We start from the raw sequence: 19228 nt of genomic DNA on the forward strand, positions 1-19228 counted from the left end.
ATCTTAACTACTTGGATTCTAAAGACATGGGCCAGTTAAGAATCACAGGCAAACACACTCTCTCTCTCTCTCACACACACACACACACACACACCCCCACTAGAGTGTTAGATTGTCAAGCTCTGACAACTATTTTAATTAAACAGTAGGCAAATTCAAGCTGATCCACATCTTAATGAAAAATAAGCAGCCAGAAAGAAATCCATTAAAAAACACATTAAGAAACAACCACAGACTTAAATCTTGTAGTTTTTGTAACGGAAGGGAAACAGTTCCATCCGTGCCTTGAGTAACAGTATTTCCCAATTAAAAGAGACTAACATCTTTCCCCATGAGAAACTTCTCATTTACAATGGCATGGTGTTTTAAAAGGGCAGGGTAAAGGAGGAATTACACATACATGATTAAATTTCTTGTTTGTTAAATCAAGCTTTATTGATAAAATGGAATTCAGAATACCTTACTAGGAACAGCAGCAGGCCCAGCCAATCATGATAGCAAAAATGTGGCAGTCTCCTACTAGGTGTAGGAAGCTGCTGCTTATCAATTAGTAATTCAACGTAAGGACTTTTAAAAGAGGTGCAAAGAATCAAGGCATTTTAGCCCCAAGATTGATATTCTTATGAATATACTTATTACCTGCAATACTCCTGGCAATAAGGCGAGAACAACCTAAAAGACAGTTAAATGAAGGGACCAGCTTATCAACAGTGCCAACCCCACTGCCAAGACAGTTTTCGGTTAACTCCCTGGATGTTCGGCTTTGTAGGATTTGGAATTCTTCTCCATAATCGTGTGCACATTTGAGCATCTAGCTGACATGGCTGCTGCTCTCCCTGTCCCGACCCCAAGTCCAAACACAACATGACTTGAAAGGACTATGTATCTGTTGCATCACACAACAAACCAAACATTTTTTGCAACTTTGATAGTGATTTAAAGCAGTTCATAATTAAATATGAGCATTTTGTACAAGGACAATTACACTTTACAAAAAACAAAATCATACAACAAAAATTGCTGGAGTCTGATTTACAACATGAATTATGGTTTGAAATCACGTTTACGTAAGTCTCAAATTTACAAAAAAAAAAAAAAAAAAAAAAAAAATCAGTCCTGGGCTAGCTGTTGTACTGCTGAGTTCTCCGGTGTGATCCATTCTCACCCACGTCATACGTCCTTCTTTAAAGTTGAGGATGGATGTTTAAAAGGTTCAAGGAAGTTGAGCTGTACTCTCCTTTGGAGGTGAAGGTAAACTCCATGGCTAAATGAGCAGTTTTACCACATGTCATCAGTTGATGTAGAGTCCTTTATAAAAGGAAACAGAGCAGAACAAGGAACTACATTAAAGCTGAAAGGTGCCAAAATACATTACTTTCCGGATAATGCAGAAAGGTAAACTTTTGTAAAAGTTCACATTTAGACTGCAAGTGCTTTTTAAAGTGTGTGTGTGTGTGTGTGTGTGTGTGTGTATGAAATATCAGTATTCAATCTGCTCAAAAAACTGTTAGCCCTTTGTTTTGTTTTGGAATAAAATATTTCAAATACAATTTTACCATGAGGTTGACCAAATGTATTTCTAAACCAGTATAATTACTAAAAAAACATTTATTTTCTTCAGTTAAAACCCAATTTACCTCCAGAACACTACTTTATAAACTTGTACTACATAAGAGATTAAGGCTTCAAGTAACATGAGATTTGAGGAGGTGTCATAACGCAATTTCTATCTCAGAGCTGTGCCCAAATGATGGTAAGTTAGAACTGTTCTGTAAACACCACACTACAACTGAATTCTAACCCGGAAATTTAACTTGAGAATAGGACATTCTAATGTCTTTTTATAGTAGAATTCTCTACTTCAGCATTTAAATGAAGTATGTGTTTCAGGTTCTGAAAGTATTTCCAAACATAAAAACTACTTAGTGGAGCTGAGCATTCTGAAGTTCCATTGCAGCTGTTTATAAAACTCAGAATAATTCAAGATTCTGAGCAGAGGTATCATTTCCACCTTCCAAAAAATCACTTAGTGGAGGCAAACCTTCTGAAGCTGATTGCTTATAGAAGCTTTAAAAAACAGGAAGAATTCAAAAGGACTTTCTTTTCTGAGAGAAGTGGCCACTCACCATGATTATGTCCCCAGTCACTAGAACTGTGGTGCAGCCAGAACTCAGAGCAATCGATCAGGGGTATGTGTAAGAGAATGGGTGCAGTGAACAGCTCTGCAGAAACAGGTAGGAAGGATATGCATTTAGAGTGGAGGGAAAGGGAAAGCAGACACAGCCAAAATGTTACTTACAGTGTCATCATTTTTGTAAGGATTCAGTCTATTGTAAACGGCTTCAATTACATTCCGCCTAAATTAAAAAAAAAAATGCAGAAAGTTAATTCTTTAGAACACAGAACTTTAATAATTCAAAGTTAGGTGCTCATTAAAATGTCAAAGATAATCTTATACTTAGAATTATTTTAATTCTATTTCTCACTGTCAATAGGTATCCTCACTTTATTATATATAATAAATTATTATAAGGTATTTGAGACCCAGTGTTAAACTAGAGGTGAATTTACTCTAAAATATAACATTCTACCAGCCCAATTAATAGACTAAAAGTCATGGTTAAAAAAAAAAAAATCAGTCTATATATGGTCTACTTCATTTGAACTGGCTTATGTGGTTATGAGTCAGCAATGATGATGCAGTTTTAAGATCTAATACTATACTCTTCTTAAGAACTGAATGTTAGTTTTGAAGTAGAAGTTTGTTTCAACAGCTGTTGTGGTAAAATAATTTAGATAAATTTTACATTTAAATTTGTTTTTTTGTAATGCCCCCTTTAAAAAACTCTATTAAAGCTAAAATGTCAAATATGACATTTCCCTGCCAAGTCTAGGACATTCTGAATAACATTTTATTAAAACAATCTGTAGTGGTATTTGTAAGTTATAGCCTCCCCTACTTCCAAAATAGATTTGAAGCAATTTCATAGACCGTCATTTCACAGAAGGTCATACTGATGAAAAGATTTCCAAGAAATAAAACCTTCAAATAGGAATTTTAACAATTACTAGAGAAATGATTATAAAGAACATAGTAGGGAATCAAGGAAATTGTCAATATTATCTTTGTAGGTCCATTATATGGATATCAGAGGTAAAAATGTTTGAATTATAAAATTTTTTTTTGAATTATAAAATTTCTTAAAGTCTCCACTTTAGTTTATAAAGATGTAAAGCTTAATATCTGACAAAAATTAGTCCAGTTCTATGAACTGAAATGCACACATAAAAAGGCAACAAATGCATCCCCCTATTGTCCCTCATAACAAAATCCAACCAACCAGGAATCAACAACCAAAAACACTGGGAAAATCAGAGATGTAGAAAAATGGCCTAGATGGAGGAAGAGAAAGATGCTCATCCCCGGGGTACTCAATTTGACTGACAAAATCAAATTAAAATCATAGCAATTAAAAACAACAATCAGAATTTTGTAGTGCTGCGTAATTTAGCTTCAAAAATTGTTTCATTGTGTTAATTTACTTATCCTATAACCCAAGCCTTCGCTAAAGACAGCCTTCAGTGTAATGAGTGACATTCTGACACCTATTCTAAATGTGCATCATGTATCATTAATAGTGAAAAACATTGAACCACAGGCTAAACATTTTGAAAACATTAAACATTTTGAAAACATTAGAAATTAGGTAAGTACACATCTGATCAATGAACACCTTACATTTTTATGTACTGAGATAAATTATTAAGAGTACTCAGAATGTAACTTACTTGCTTGCCAATTCACCCCCTGGTGGGAGGCTGGGGATGTTCTCACTTGCTAATGTGCGCATCACATGGACTAAGTCAGGGACGCCTTCCCCCTGCTTCTTTATGATTTCTGGGGATCAGAAGTACTTTTTTTGTAAGTGTTGTCCAAATTTAATTAAAAAAAAAAAAAACTGAAACAAAGATAACTTAGGTTTTTAAAGATGGCATTTACCACATCTGAGATTTTCTAAGCTGGTATTAGAAAAATAAATCAAGTTGACCTTTGAAAATTTATGACAAAGGGAAGCAAAAAATGATACAACAAATGAGATACTTTCCAGATTAACTTCAAAGAATGAAAATAAACAGGATAAAAATGTGAAAAAAATTTCATATTAAAATCAATGTATTTATTACATGATCAAGGATATGGGTATACAAATGAGAATATTCTTAAAATGCCAAACTAGTTACTTTTGAGGAGGTCAACTCCTCTCTTTAGACTAGAAAGAAACATGTTTCCTGAATTTTGCACAGATTAAAAAAAAATAACAATTTCAAAATTTGAATGGAAAAAAAAAAACTCCTTTAAGTATAAGGGAATTTTTTGATTATATACTAACCAAATCATTTTTACGTATGTTTATATTCGCAAAGTGATACTTAAGTATCATGTGCAGGTTAGGTTATATAACTGAATACCATTCACAGCTTAATTTTTGTCTGAAATATCTTTAACAGTGAATAGATACGTAACACTTAAAATTAATTTCAAAACATCCAGTTATTAAATGGGGATAGTGATATGATCTGCAGTGTTGCCACAGAGATGCATACTGTCATTCATACCACAGAACACCAACAATTATGTACAACCAACTTAAAGAATTCTCAAACTGTCAAGTATAAGAAGTCTTTACTTGGAGTTTTAGCATATTTCTTCTAAATGCAAGATCATAACAAAGGTATTTGTAATTTAAAAGTTCAAGTTTTGCTCAATTATCTGTTTTTAAGCGTTTATACTAAGAAATTCTCTTTGTCATCATTAGGGCAAGAAAATTATCATTCTAGCTTTCAAATTGTAAATACCTTTGAAAATTACAATGCATATAAAGATCTTCCATCCTTCGATCAAGTCTCAAAATATCAATTCCTCATTAAAGCCACATATTAAAAGACAGACAGTGCTACCCATATTTCTTTAAATGGCTCAAATTGTCCTTTTGGAATTAAGGCCGAATTTTACCATGATTTTTTTTTTTTTTTTTTTTGGTATTTAAAAAAAAAAAAAAACAGTCTTAAATCGAACAAAAAGCAAGGATCTCAGATTTGGTTTGCCAAGTTCCTTTATTGTATAATCTTTAACATCTAGAATTCTACATGGTTCTAATGCTGGAAATCTGCTGTACAAAAATAAAGGGTTTTGATGTTTACCTAAGCTGCACAATTTCACAATCTAAAGCTGTAATACACTTAACATACAGTCTCTGCTAAGCCAATACAATTATTGGATAGATAACTAAATACAACAGAAATGAACACTGATGAGAAATTTAATCAATGAGAGTATCAGGTCTAAAAAACATTACCTTGATTCATCTATATTTGATGTATCTTACATCTCCTTTATTAAAATATATATTAGGGTATTTTAATTGTGAAGAAAATTACAGGAAGACAAACTCTTTAAAAAAAATTAATGTAAGGCTTTAAAAACAGTTAATATCTCTTATTCCACACGGGACAATACATTTAAACTGTCTTACCATTAACACTATACTAGCATTGCTTCTTCTGCTTTTAAAAAGGAAAACAAGATGAATTTTATGAAATACTTCTTTAATTGCTCTTGGACTATACAATAATTAGAACTGTAAAAAGACTGAATGCTTTTACTAAAGAATATATGTATAGAAGATCTGTTTCCCATACTCACATATAAACACATTCTGCTCTTCCCTACTCCCCTCCACACCGCGTCTGAGGGATCCTATCAGTTATCTCCAAATTAGCAACTTTAAAGCTTGGGTAGTCAACAGAAAAGATTTTAAAAGTATATATGTACAGGTACAATCTTAAATTGGCTTAGATGGACCACAACCTTAAGTGATATAGTTTAAATTATGAGCTGTGTCTTTTTATCACAACCCTAGAGAGTCAAGTATTTTGAAGGGCACAGGTAATAGGAGAGCTAAAAAGGCTTTCCTCTTTTCTGTGGCATGGACAGAGAAGCCAGAAGTATTCAAAGCAAATAAAAGGAGGTTTAGTAGGTCACAGCAATTTTGAAGCCAGGTATTTAAACAAATAAAGAAAAAAAGAAAGAAAGAAATGTTCAGTGCCTGTTCTGGAAGCTGAATGTAGTATTTTTTACTTAGAACAACTTTTGCAATGTAAATAGTTACATTCTATGTTTTAAAATACAGTAGCATTTTAATTAACGTAGTATTTATTTTCTAGTTGCAGTCTTATCAAACCTACCTCAATAAAGAATATGAAATTTGATTTGTGACATAATAATCTCAGATTGAATGATACAAGTATAATATTTCAACATATCAAAAATATTGAGATTGATGTAAACTCTGTTCAGGTAGCAATTCTTCCTTGATAAAAAGCAATATAAAACTAATATTGTAACATAAAATTATGTATCTAAAGCAATTATTTAGAATTGCACCAAAAACTTAAAGAGTGTACACTAAAGAGAAAAGCTGTATTTCTAAAATGTGATCCTGTTTCATAGTAAATAAAACTACTTATTCATTAAATCAATAAGAAAACATATACCCAAGTTACTTTTTTTTTTAAACCCATTACTTGAAAGTGCCAATAAACCACATACCAATTTATCCCAATACATATTCTTACTGTTTCATTTTTCGACTAGCCAGCAGTCTGAACCAATGTGATATGACTTGGTAGCATTCTAAATATTTTACTGTATTATAAATAAATATCAAAATGATTTTTTTTAAATATAAAAATTCCAAGAGCCTTGGGTAATAGTGAGAAAACAAACTTAGTAGATAGTATGTCCAATGAGTGAAATACTAAACAGTTCATACGCATACTAGATATATCACTATCAAGTGGGGGAGAGCAATAAAAACAAAATAGCAGCTCTAGATAGTACTGAAAGTCAAAACCAATCATGATTCTAATAGCAGACTGATTATAATTGATATCAAACAGTAAAAAGGGAGAAAACAAAATTAAAGTGCATATTAATTTTAATAATGCAGGCACAGCAGGATATAATAGTGTGTAGGTCAATGCTTACATGCTATTAGATCTTTAACGTGCAAATTCATGACATTAGGAGCCCAAAATGCATTTTAACGCTATCATAGGCATGTCAAGTTTTTCTGCTTAAAAGAAACTGCATCATCTACAAGCTTATTGCATATATGCAGCCAAATGGAATCTCTGGGGAGACTCAGCATTTAAAGCAGTAGCTTCGTAAAAGGTCGGTTATATTTTTTCAAATATTTAAAGGCATTACACTTGAGAGTTACAAACATCTTTCTAGTTGTCTCAAAGTAATTTGCAGAATTATGACAAATATATTCCTGAAATTCCCAACTTATTTCTTGCTTTTATTCAGCATTTGTATTTCTGCCAAGTAGAAACCTAATGTATCTTCTATTCAGGTCTACGTTGTCTTGGTGAGGAAGTTTATGGCTTAGTCAAGAAGCCTTGAAAACCGTTTAAATAAATTTTTAAAACTGTGGCACATGGAAGTTCCTAATACCCAGGCTGTAATCTTCAAGTTATTAAAAAAAAATCCTAAAGACCTTAAATTCATACACATAGCTTTACACAGAAAGATGGTATTCATATTATCACCATCATAAATAAACTATTTATAATTGAATAAACCACAAATCAGACTTTCCTGGCATAAAACTACACATGCCAGTGAATTCATCGAGAATTTTAAAGCATACAACAGTTTTTAGCCTTTTTAAACAAAAGTATCCTGAAAAGAATGTACAGGGTCACACTAGTTCTTATTTCTAATATAACTGTAATAGGACAATCAAAAACATCTGAACAGTTACTACAGAAATGCCCTTTCCCACTTTTGTACACTAAACACTAGATGTCAAAGGCATGTAAAGACCTAAAAACTAAAATACTAAAGTTTGATTGTGTTGAGGTTTTTCTTTAATAAAGCTACTTATTTTTTGTTAAATGATCCACCTTCTACTCTGCTTTCCAGGTACTTGTCCAATTCTGCCTCCTTCTTCACTGCTTCTGGTGATACTTTGGGTGCATTTGGAAAACAGATCAATATCACACTCATGTTGTCTCGACTTCCCTGGGAAGAAAAAAGTTGGAGAAATATTATGCTTTCTTCTTGCTCTTTAAAGCCTTGAAAACTTTTACAGCCATGACAATTTTAATTATACTTGTTCTAGTAATGACATATATATATATATATATATATATATATATATATATATACACATATATATGTATGTATATGTGTGTGTGTGTGTGTGTGTATATGTTGTTTTTAAGGAGGAAAAAATATGCATATGTGGAGAGGCACCCCCCACCCCCAAACACATACAGTGTATATGGTATACAGTATAACCAACACTCCAAAAGATAGAAGTACTACATGAATAAAAAAAATTAAAAAAAAACATAAAAAAATAAAATGATTGTTACAAATGATTGTAACAATCATTTTATTTTTAAATGCTCTAAAACAAAAATACTACCAAACATTTACTGGTGGCCTACTTAATTTGAAGATACCTAACACAAATACACACACACACACACACACACACTCTCACTCAATCAACAAAACAGAAAATTCCAGAGGATCTGACCTATCGTTACATGTATACTCAACAAATTTATATTTAAAATAAATTTGGAAGCCAATTAATTTGCTTCATAATAAATATAAATATGGAATTAGTAGTAAAACTAAATATATATAATTTAAAAACCAGTTTTTTAACTTTCATAATTAAAAAAATGGCTTAATTTTTAGGAAGTACATTCATTTTCAAAGACATCTATTCAAAATGCTGTAATTAAAATACTTGAATCAATGTTAGCCTCCTCATATTTCCCTCCCTATTAGGAATTAGAGTTAACTTTTACATATTATGTATTTGATTCCTCAAAATGGGAAAACTGACCTTATACCGTAATAAGTTTAAGCAAACCATACAAAGAATTTAATATCAAAAAGAATCTTGGAGAAAAACAGTATAAAATGTGGCAAGTGATAGGGTACTGAATAATTTTTTTAAATGGAGAATGTAGACAAGATAAAGTATTAGCTGAGTCAAAACTGACTAGTGTCTGAACGTGACAACTCTCTCCAAGAAAACAGCTTTTAATCTAGCCAACAACTATTTAGTTCTCAAGAGCTACAGAATAAGGCCAATAAACAGATACTACTTTTATGCGCACTAAAAGGGACAAAAAGCACAGGCACCACTGTTCAGCTCTCCTCAAATTCAGCAATCAATAGTTTGCACTATTAAGTCCTTGCTCTATTGGTTTTTTTAAACCTATGTGCTGGATGTTACATAAACTTGATTTGTTACATAAACCTGATTTCTAAGTATGATCAGATTTTTAATTAAGATTTTAAGTAGAGCTGGCAGTATGCTTATAACACTACAAAGAACAGTAAGATGACTTTCTATTTCTGCACGTTGAGAGAAAAATCAAATATGCAGTCTCAGAAGAGTTTTACAAAATCAACATTTGTTAGAGGAAAAGAAAGAAAATCAAAGAACAAGTTAATGAACAGTACGGACAAAAAATTTAATTTCTCAGTAGTCCTGTGAGTTAGCTACTATTAGCTCCATTCAATAGCTGAGAGAGGTCAAACAATTTGTCTGAGACTGTGGAGTACAAAAGAGACAGAGGTAAGCCTGACTCAAGGCCGGCCTCTGCAGTCTGCTTCCTCTTGCTTCAGCTTCCACATCTGTAAGATAAAGGGGCTGAGCTGGCTCATCTACGTACATGACCCCTTTGATCATCCCAACAACCCCATGAGACAGGGGGATAACATCTCTTACCTTTTTTACAGTTACAGAAACTGATTTTCCAGACAGCTTAAATAGCTTACCTGAAGTCATACTCAGTCTCATACCAAGTTCTTCTGATTCCACGTTCAAGGCTATTTTTATTACATCAAACCAAGTGATCACTAAATCTCTTTGTTGCTGCTACAGATTGATTAGACTATAGTCTCAAAGTACTTCCATGAATGTATGGTGATATCATATGATAAAAATAAAATATTAAAATTCTAAAATGCTTTTCATTTATTAGACACAAAGGCCTAACCCTCCCCCATGCCTTTCCTTTTAAGACATGCACTCTGATATAGTCTTTCTGCCTTTGATAATCTCCCACAATATTAAAAAGCTGAGGTAGTCATGGTTACTAAAAGACCATTTAGATTATAATTCTTGCATATTGGGTAATTTCTTTCTTTAAAAAAGTCCCTAAATTTTCATGATTGGTAAAGAGTATCCTACAACTTTGTGCCAAGAATTTATTTCTGAGAACTAGTTTCTATAATGATTAAATACTAGAGTAATAGTTAAGATGACATAAAACCATTTTTATCTCTTAAAAAAAAGTCTAACTACCTTATACAAACAGGTGTCGACTACTTCATTGCAAACTTTCTCAAGGTCATCAGTGACTTCAAGTCTGGATCTTACAAAATCACAGAGCTCTTCATTTCCCATAACATCCCAAATACCATCACATGCAAGGATAATGAACTGATCATCTTCTTCAGATCTTTCAATATCATGGACTTCAGGCTCTGGTGAGACAAGCTGCTCTGTAGGACCTTTTCCATGGACACATTTGTAATCAAAGTCCCCAAGGGCCCTCGATACAGCCAGAGAGCCATTCACACGCTGAATCATGACAGAACCACCTGCATTCTGAATTCGTTCTTTTTCCAGCGGATTACTTGGTTTGTGATCTTGTGTGAAGAAGTGAACTTTCCTGTTTCTACAAAGTAAACCTCTCGAGTCTCCACAGTTAATGAAATAAGTATGTTGAGGAGAAATTAAGACACCCACAGCTGTTGACCCACTTCTATCTGCACCATGTTTCTTCTCTGACATAACTCTCATGTGTTCATCAATCTCCAGAAAACCTGTTCTGATTCCATTCTTTACATTTTCCACAGAAGGTGCTCCTGCAGACCCTTTAAAATCCTGGTTATTGGTGATGTGATCTAACAAATGCTCACAGCAGTATTTGGCAACCTGAGAACCAGCATGCCCATCATACACAGCAAAGAATGACCATGTTTCAAGTCCACTTGGCAAACCGATCACAGCCGTATGTGCATCCTCCATTTCAACTCGCCAACCTTGCATGCTGCTTAGCCCATACCGCAACCCATTACCCTGCCCCTGGGCGTTATGTTTTTCCATCTTTGGCTTGTCTAAAAATGCTCCCATTATGTCGTGATATTCTAGGTCTGCAAAAGAAGAGAAACAGGAAAGTCAGTAACTATCTTATATACAAAATACAGATCCAACAATATTTTTAAGAGTGAAGAAGAGACAAAGAAAGCTTTAAATAAGAAGTCACAACTCTCATAAGCAGACACTCCTTGTGTTGCTGACTTGGAACCTAGAGATTAATAAGAAAGAACTGGAGAAGAGGCTGATCAGGCAGAGGTTAGAATGAACAACAGGCAGAGAGAACTAAAGCATCAGAATAAAAGTAGCTGACCTGACACTCCCCCACCAGGCACAACGACCTGAGGCAGAAAGGAGACTGGCAGTGGTCATCAGCTTACATGAACCAGGCCAAGTGTTTCAAGATGCAATGAGTATGTGAATCTCTTAGGGAATCTCAGACCTAAATTATATGTGTATGTTAATCCAGAAAAAGCCCAATGAATTCATAACATACCAAAAGCCTACTAATTCAAACATCTTGGTTGAACATTCAGGATTTTCCAGTTTCATTCTGAACTACCTAGAGTTTTATTGCTACTACATGAACCCTCTGAAAAAGTAAAAAATGACCTACTCACAATGATCCAAATTTACACACTCATTCCTTTAAGCCTTTGCTCATGTCAGTCCGCTTAACTGGAATCCCCTGTCCCTCCTCCCTACTTACAGAAAAATGTATATCCATCCTTTAAAGTCTAGTTCAAATTCTACCTTCTCCACAGGTTTTTTTTTGTCTCTGACAAAGCCATTAAGTTATTAAATTATCAAAAGGAGTACAACCTCAATTATCAAGTTGTAAAGCAATTATACATAAATACAACAGTGCTTATTACATAAAACAAAACCAGCCTATTGTGATCTACTGATGCCCTATTACTTTAGCAGTTATAACATGTATATTTATTATTAGTATATGCTATGACCATTAGGTGTTAATAGTAAAGGAGACTAGAGGGCCTAGAAACAGCCATGTGGACAAGGATTAGCTAATGTAATCCTTTCCCAATAATCAAAAGCTAAAAACTCTGGTCTGAAATGGGCCCACACAACACAGGGGGACAGTTGGTTAGAACTTAGGTTGACCTTTACTTGAGCAATAGCCTAGGAATGTAGAGACGTGGGGTACAAATCATCAAATAAGTCACAACTGAACTCAAACCAAACTGAAAGAAGGCTAGAATTAAATTTGATGGAGGTAAAGTGGGGAGGCAAAATACGGCTTAGGTCAAAATACCTAGGTAAATCAGGATGCAGTTATGAAACTAAGGGATTGATGATGCTAGTGAGGCTAAGCTTTGAGAAGAAGTTGGGAGAGAAAAGGTTAAGAAAAACTCCTTAGGAAGGTCACAGTGTCCCAGTAGCCTTTCCCCCCCTTCTTCTCCTACCAGGGCCAAACCTATAGACAGGAGAGAAGTCTGTCTGATTAGTGTGATAAAACAATCTTCCGCCTACTCCTCTGTCCCCTATTACAATTCCACTAATGAAGGTAAATAAGGAAAACTAGTCATCATTTACTCCTTATGGCAGTATTCATCAGATTACCAGATACCAAGTTGATATACATTATTATGACAAGAGTGCTTTGACTGGACAAAGGAATAACATAATGATAGTAACTTAATAGCAGACAATGTTTAATAAGTCTGTATCATTCATTCTGAACAACCCTCTAAAGTGAGTAATAATATCTTCAATTTGTAGATGAATCTCAGTGAGACTAAACAATGGCCAAGGTAACTCAACTGATAAATTTAGAGGAATCAAGACTCTAATTCAAGCCTCTCTGAATCTAAAGCACCATTTACTAAGGCAATGGTCTTGATCATGGATATACAAAAGGATTATTTATGGACTTTTTGAAAAACTACAATTAACAAATCAGAATTTCCAAGGTAGGGTTGGAACCAAGGCACCTGCATATCTGTAAAAAAGATTAGATGAGATGCCTAGATAAGTACATCCAGATGGCTAGATGATGACTGAGCCATTGTGAAGTCATCTGCTGAAGGTCAACAGCAATTTGCCTCATCTCTGTACCTCAATTCCTTTAGCTAGGCTAAAGGGAAGGAGAGAGATATAGTTAAGATGCGTGATAATCTAGCATTCCTTGTCTGTACAACGAACATATTTATACTTACCTCTGAATGTTGCTTCAAGATTTAAATGAGGTAGGCAAAAATAAGGTATTCAGTGAACTATTTAATTATTACTACATTCCTACATATATAGTTACATTAGATTCTGGTATTATCTAACAGGGAATTTACTTTCTTTTGCAGAAAAGCCCAGTAGCTATTTTCCAGATGTACATATAAAACTACCAAATAAATAATTATTTGAAGACAGGGTAAAATTTCTAAAAACAAAACCCAAACTTTTGAAAAATATGTATTAGAGATGTGAAAATGTAACAAACCAAGCCAGCCATCTGATAAAATTTTAGGTCCAGCCCATAGCAAATACAAAAATATACATCAAAGACAAATTAGTAATTTAGTGGTTGGACTTTCACATAGTGAAAATAGACAATTCAGAAATCTTACCTCCTGGGATTCTGAGTAATTTGTAGAATCCTAGTGAAGCAGCCAACAATAGCTACATAAATACAGCAGATGGTTATGTAAATATAATACCAGAAACTACTTACTTATAAATACTATGTTTACATAGTCATCGTCCAGAAGTGGACTACTAATTATGTAGTCAAATTATTAAATTGGCATCTATCTATAAATAGTAAATCCCAAGGGGTTTAATTTGCCCAAGAAAGCTTAATCTAGTTTCTGAGAGAAATTCTAGTTCTTGCATTGTCTAAAATCTCCTCTGAGCACATGCTGGATGGATCTCACCACAACACTAGCTTATCAGTTGATCTGAACTTTTCAAAACAAAATACTATGACAATCACAAGACTGAACTCCTCTTTGATATAACCAGAAATTTTGGTGAATACTTTTTGTCTTTGAAAACCAAACTAACTCCTAAATTGAAAAATTCTAAGGCTGGGCCGGGAAGTCATTCATTAAAATTCAGCCATTGGCTTTTATTAAGCAAAATTGATCTCATAATCCTAGCAGAAAGTCTTAAACCTGTTATTTGGTTTAATCTGCTTATAAATCCCCCCAATAAAAGATCTATATATTCAACAAATTAGCCCAGAAATAAGAGTTACTCAAGTGACAGTTTGAGCAGTCTCCTAGTAAAAAAAAAAAAAAAAAAACGGAGGAATAAAAACATGTAAAGCTTTTTTCTGTTTACCTATGGGGACACAAGCTAATACAGAACTCCTCCAGGGTCCACAAACAGAGGACAAAATAAGACATGTAAACAATGTGGAGAAATTATATTTTAAAGATTAGGGATAATTGGGGGGGGACTATATAAAAGAGAGACTAGGGGCTCCTTGGGAAAGGGGTAAATGGAACAATACACAACAGTGTACACAATATGGCAAATTCAAGTCATCTGCAGTGGGATGTGAGATGTAAACTCTCCACTGCTACCAAATATTTAGCGTATTCTACACTGTCTACTAATGCTTATATGTGAATAGACTTTGTCAAACATGAAGACAAATGTTCACCTGACCTCTAAAATGCACATTTACTGAACGATAGGATTTGTAAGTTTTTTTTTTTTTTTTTAAGATCTGTTTATTTGGTACAGAGAGCGAGCTAGCAAGAGAGACAGCTAGCAAGAGAGCACAAGCAGAGGGAGAAGCAGGCTCCCTGCCAAGCAAGGAGCCCCATGTGGGCTGGAGTCCTGGGATCACGTCCTGAGCTGAAGGCAGACTGACTGAGCCACCCAGGTGCCCCCTGAATGACAGGATTTAACCAATATACTGCAAAGCTGGGGTTCAGTGAAGAAACACAGACCCCTTGTGGCTGAATCTCTGCAAAGGATAATTTAGAATACACAAACTACTTTTGACTTCCCAAGCTTTAAGACATGGTAATTCATAAATTGTATTTTGTAATCCAAGGCAGCCACATCATAGTTATTTATGGTAATGACAAATAAGTGCATCGACAAAACTTTATACCAATTTGAGAAAGGAAAAAGGCTAATCTTTGGGTAATTTTTCTCTCATTTGAGTCCGAAATTTCTCATTGACCTTTATTTAAAAAAAAAAAAAAAAATGATTATACAGGGGTACCTGGGTGGAGCAACTGGTGAAGCATCGGACTCGATTTCAGCTCAGGTCATGATCTCAGGGTCCTGACTGAGCCCTGCGCTTAAGACGCTCTCTCTCCCTCTCACCTTGCCCTCCTCTCTCTCTTAAAAAAAGAAAAAAAAAAAATTACACGTATTTATATTTACAAATTTAATTTTGATTAACTTGTAAAACACATCAGAGCCAAAATGTAGAAATGGTCTGTCTAAATCTATTTTACAAATGAGAAAGCACACATTTGCTGAAGGTCACAAAGCTGGTTCTACAGTAAAAGCTGAGAATAGGAACCCATGTTTCTGGAACTTTACTGCAATTCTATAAATCCTGTCCTGTGTACTAACTTGCAAATGAAGTTAACGGGAATCTAAAAACAGGCTTTTTAAAGGACACACATAAGTAGGGAAGATTGTCACAGAACAATGCTGAAACTCCCTTAAGTGCCCTTTTTTCCTCTGCCTACTCTAACTTGTTTTCTAAATTTCTATACTGCCAAAGATAAAGGATGAAAAAGAAGGAAAGGTAAAGAGAAAAGGGAAAAAAACAATAAATCTAAACTTTGTTTTTTTGTCTGGGACTGAGGGAAAACCAGAGTGAACACTTTCTGGCAAAGCTAATCTCAAATACTCAGGGGCTAAATAAAATGTAATAATGAGCAAAGAAAAATAAGAGGATATATTTTTAAAGGTTCAGAAGATATGGGGGAGAAGGGGACACATACCTCAATATTCATTATCTCCAAACTAGAAACAACCCATTAAGATACGAGATGACACTCAATGAATGAAACTACAGGCTGTCAACTTTAAGTAAGTAAGTAAATAAATAAAGGTGCTCTAAAAGTGGGTACATGGAAATGAAAAACAATTATTGAACTAAAAATTATAACAGAGAGAATGAATAGCCAACTGGATACCATGGGGCGGGGGAATCAAACCAATAAATGAGATCACCTCAAGGAATTCTTTTAGAACTCAGGTCTTTCTTCATCTGGTTAATTCCAACATACAAACCCACCCACATCTGTACCCATCCTATCGCCATACCTTTCTGTTATAAAAGAGGACTCTCTGTGTTCTCACTTAACATAAATCACTCTACTAGAGCTTCGAGGCCCATGCTTCAAAGGAATCTTATACTACTTACATGTCTTCTCTGGAACCTTACACTATTATCCTCTTCTTTATATTTAACCTCTCCTTTTCAATTGGAGTACAATTTTTAAAGACACTCAGATGCCAACCATTACTAATTAAGACTTTATGTAACTCCTTCTCCTGTAGCTACCCTTCTGTTTTTCCCTTCCCTTTGGAGTCTAACTTCTTAAACACACGTGTTTATGCTCCACACTGCTGCATGGCCATCCCACCAAAATAAGCTCCTCCACAAGTTGCTTAATCCAGTGGACTTTTTAGTCCTCGTTTCATTGCTTACAACAGCATTTGACATTCCCTCTTCCAACTTCCCACTGGCTTTTCAAGATGCTACACACTCTCAGCTTTCCTCCTGCCCCTGGCTTTTCCGTCCTTGTTCCCTTTGCAGGCCCATCTTCATCTTCCAAGCCATTAAATACTGACATTCAAGGCTTAGACCTAAGCCCTTTTCTCACTTTATGTTAGCTTCCAAACTACTATTCATGTGTATGGAGGAAAGGGAACCGGAGGGTATTTTAAAATACACAAGAACTCGAAGAATACACTCATAATTTTTTAATAAGAAATCCAGCCAAGCAAACATTTACTCACTGTTTTTTTGTTTTGTTTTTTTTTAAGATTTTATTTATTTGTCTCAGAGAGAGAGAGAGAGAGAGAGAAACAGCGCAGAGGAGCACAGGCAGACAGAGCGGCAGGCAGAGGCAGAAGGAGAAGCAGGCTTCCTGCCAAGCTAGGAGCCCAATGTGGGACTCGATCCCAGGACACCGGGATCATGACCTGAGTCGAAGGCAGCTGCTTGACCAACTGAGCCACCCAGGCGTCCCTACTCACTGTGTTTTAAAACTAAGTTCATCTCTACGACTTGTCATTTGTTTAACTCTTAAATAACTTGCTTCTTAAAAATAATCTAAAAAACAAAATCCCATATATAAAGTAAAAAGAAGTTGGGAAATTGCCTACTTATCCAATTTAATACTACGGAGACACTCCCTTTATGTGTATAAATACAAATACACAGATTAAAGTAAAAATTTAGAGATGTATCCAATATATGACTTTGGACAAACCCTTTAGCTTAACTTCTAACTCTCGAGATTCCTTGATAAACAAACAAGAATGATTAGCCACTTTCAGAACAACTACCTTGTTCTGAGAAATGCACAAAGCAAGAAGCCTAAAGTTCTAAGAGTACCTAGGTAAATGGCATCAGTAAATAATACTTCAGTCTAAAATCATGCTGATGAATTCCACTTAAAAATACTTATTCTTAATACCAAGATAAAGATTGTGAGATTAAATTATTCTGCAACAGAAGAGTCAACTTGTAGAGAATGAAAAAAGAAAAAACCAGCTACCAACTAGGACTACAAGCTGGTAGCCTGAATTTGATCTTCACATACATTTTTAGCCTCTGCCCCGAACAGGGGCAGTCTCCAGTGCCCCTACTACTCCTTACGGACCACATGGCATCTGAGTTTGCATCATTTGATAAAGAGGACAATACATACAATCCATGAGGATTTACTCTAATCTGATTTTTAATGAAGTGGCCACCTCATCTCAAAGTAGCAAAACAAAATGATACCTGTAAAAGGCTGAAAAATGGCTTCAAAGATACCAGGTCCGAATCCTATAAAGATCGCCTTATTTGGAAAGAGTCTTTGCAGGCATGGTTAGTTAAGAAACTTGCAATGAGGGGATTATTTTGGATTATATATTGGGGCCCTTAAATGCAATCTCAAGCACCCTTGAAAAAGAGGCAGAGGAAGAATTCTTACAGAGAAGTGAAGATAGAGCAAAGAGAGATTTGAAGATGCTAGCCCTTGAAGATTACAGTGACATATAGCTACAATCCAAAGAATGTTGAATTCTTCCTAAAGCCTCCAGAGTGAACACACTCCTGCCAACACCTTGACTTTGGCCCAGTGAAACTAATTTTGGACTTGTGCCCTCTAGAATGGTAAGAGAATAAATGTGTACGACAAATAAGAAACTAGAATATAAAAAGTATTAATAGAGCTAAGGAAAGAAATTTTAAGAGATTAAAAATTATTGGAATGTTTTAAATGGCATGAAAAACAATAATGAGCAAAGAACCTATAGAAAACAATCTGCAAGGGGTAAAATTTAAAATAAGAGAAAAATCATCCAATATGCAGGTAGGAATAAAGAGATAAAAGTGAGTAGATTGAAGATAAAAACAATGCAGATGCAACAATTTAATTCGTATACCGTAAAAAGAAAATCAAATAATGGAGAAAAAATAGAACTTCAAAGAAAAAAGAAATTAATCCAAAACTGAGTGAAAAGCTGAACTGATGATTGAAAGTGTTCATCAAGTAATAATTTTAGTAGAAAATGATCAATACCAAAGTAATGATAATGAATTTCAAGAATACAAGAATTTAGAAAAATAACGCATGCCAAAAAATAAAAACAAATCAGCCTGGCCTCAAACTTCTTTGTCACATGATATGCAATAATGAAGTAATGTCTACAGATGTTGAGAGTAAAGAGGGCTATTCCCAGAATTCCATACCCAGCAAAGCTGGCATGTATATGTGAAGGTAACAGAAAAGACAGCATCAACTATGCCAACACTAAAAAAGTATCATCCAGGGGCGCCTGGGTGGCTCAGTCAGTTAAGTGGCCAACTCTTG

At 34.5% G+C, this 19228-nt stretch overlaps 1 protein-coding gene across 3 annotated transcripts in view; it reads right to left on the reverse strand.

Moving 5' to 3' along the window:
* Positions 1–409: 409 nt before the first annotated feature.
* PPM1A (protein phosphatase, Mg2+/Mn2+ dependent 1A) overlaps positions 410–19228 on the reverse strand; it is a 40598-nt gene continuing 21779 nt past the window's right edge. For all 3 annotated transcript variants that reach the window (XM_032875264.1, XM_032875265.1, XM_032875266.1), the window contains 5 exons: positions 10404–11257; positions 7972–8089; positions 3790–3898; positions 2300–2357; positions 410–1308 (listed from right to left, as the gene is read on the reverse strand). In XM_032875264.1, the coding sequence (XP_032731155.1) occupies positions 1279–1308; positions 2300–2357; positions 3790–3898; positions 7972–8089; positions 10404–11257 (1169 nt within the window). In that variant the 3' untranslated portion in view covers positions 410–1278. The remainder of the gene's footprint in view (positions 1309–2299; positions 2358–3789; positions 3899–7971; positions 8090–10403; positions 11258–19228) is intronic.

This window comes from Lontra canadensis, unplaced genomic scaffold (genome assembly GCF_010015895.1).
Source record: "Lontra canadensis isolate GAN:19392208 unplaced genomic scaffold, GSC_riverotter_1.0 scaffold55, whole genome shotgun sequence".
Taxonomy (NCBI): domain Eukaryota; kingdom Metazoa; phylum Chordata; class Mammalia; order Carnivora; family Mustelidae; genus Lontra; species Lontra canadensis.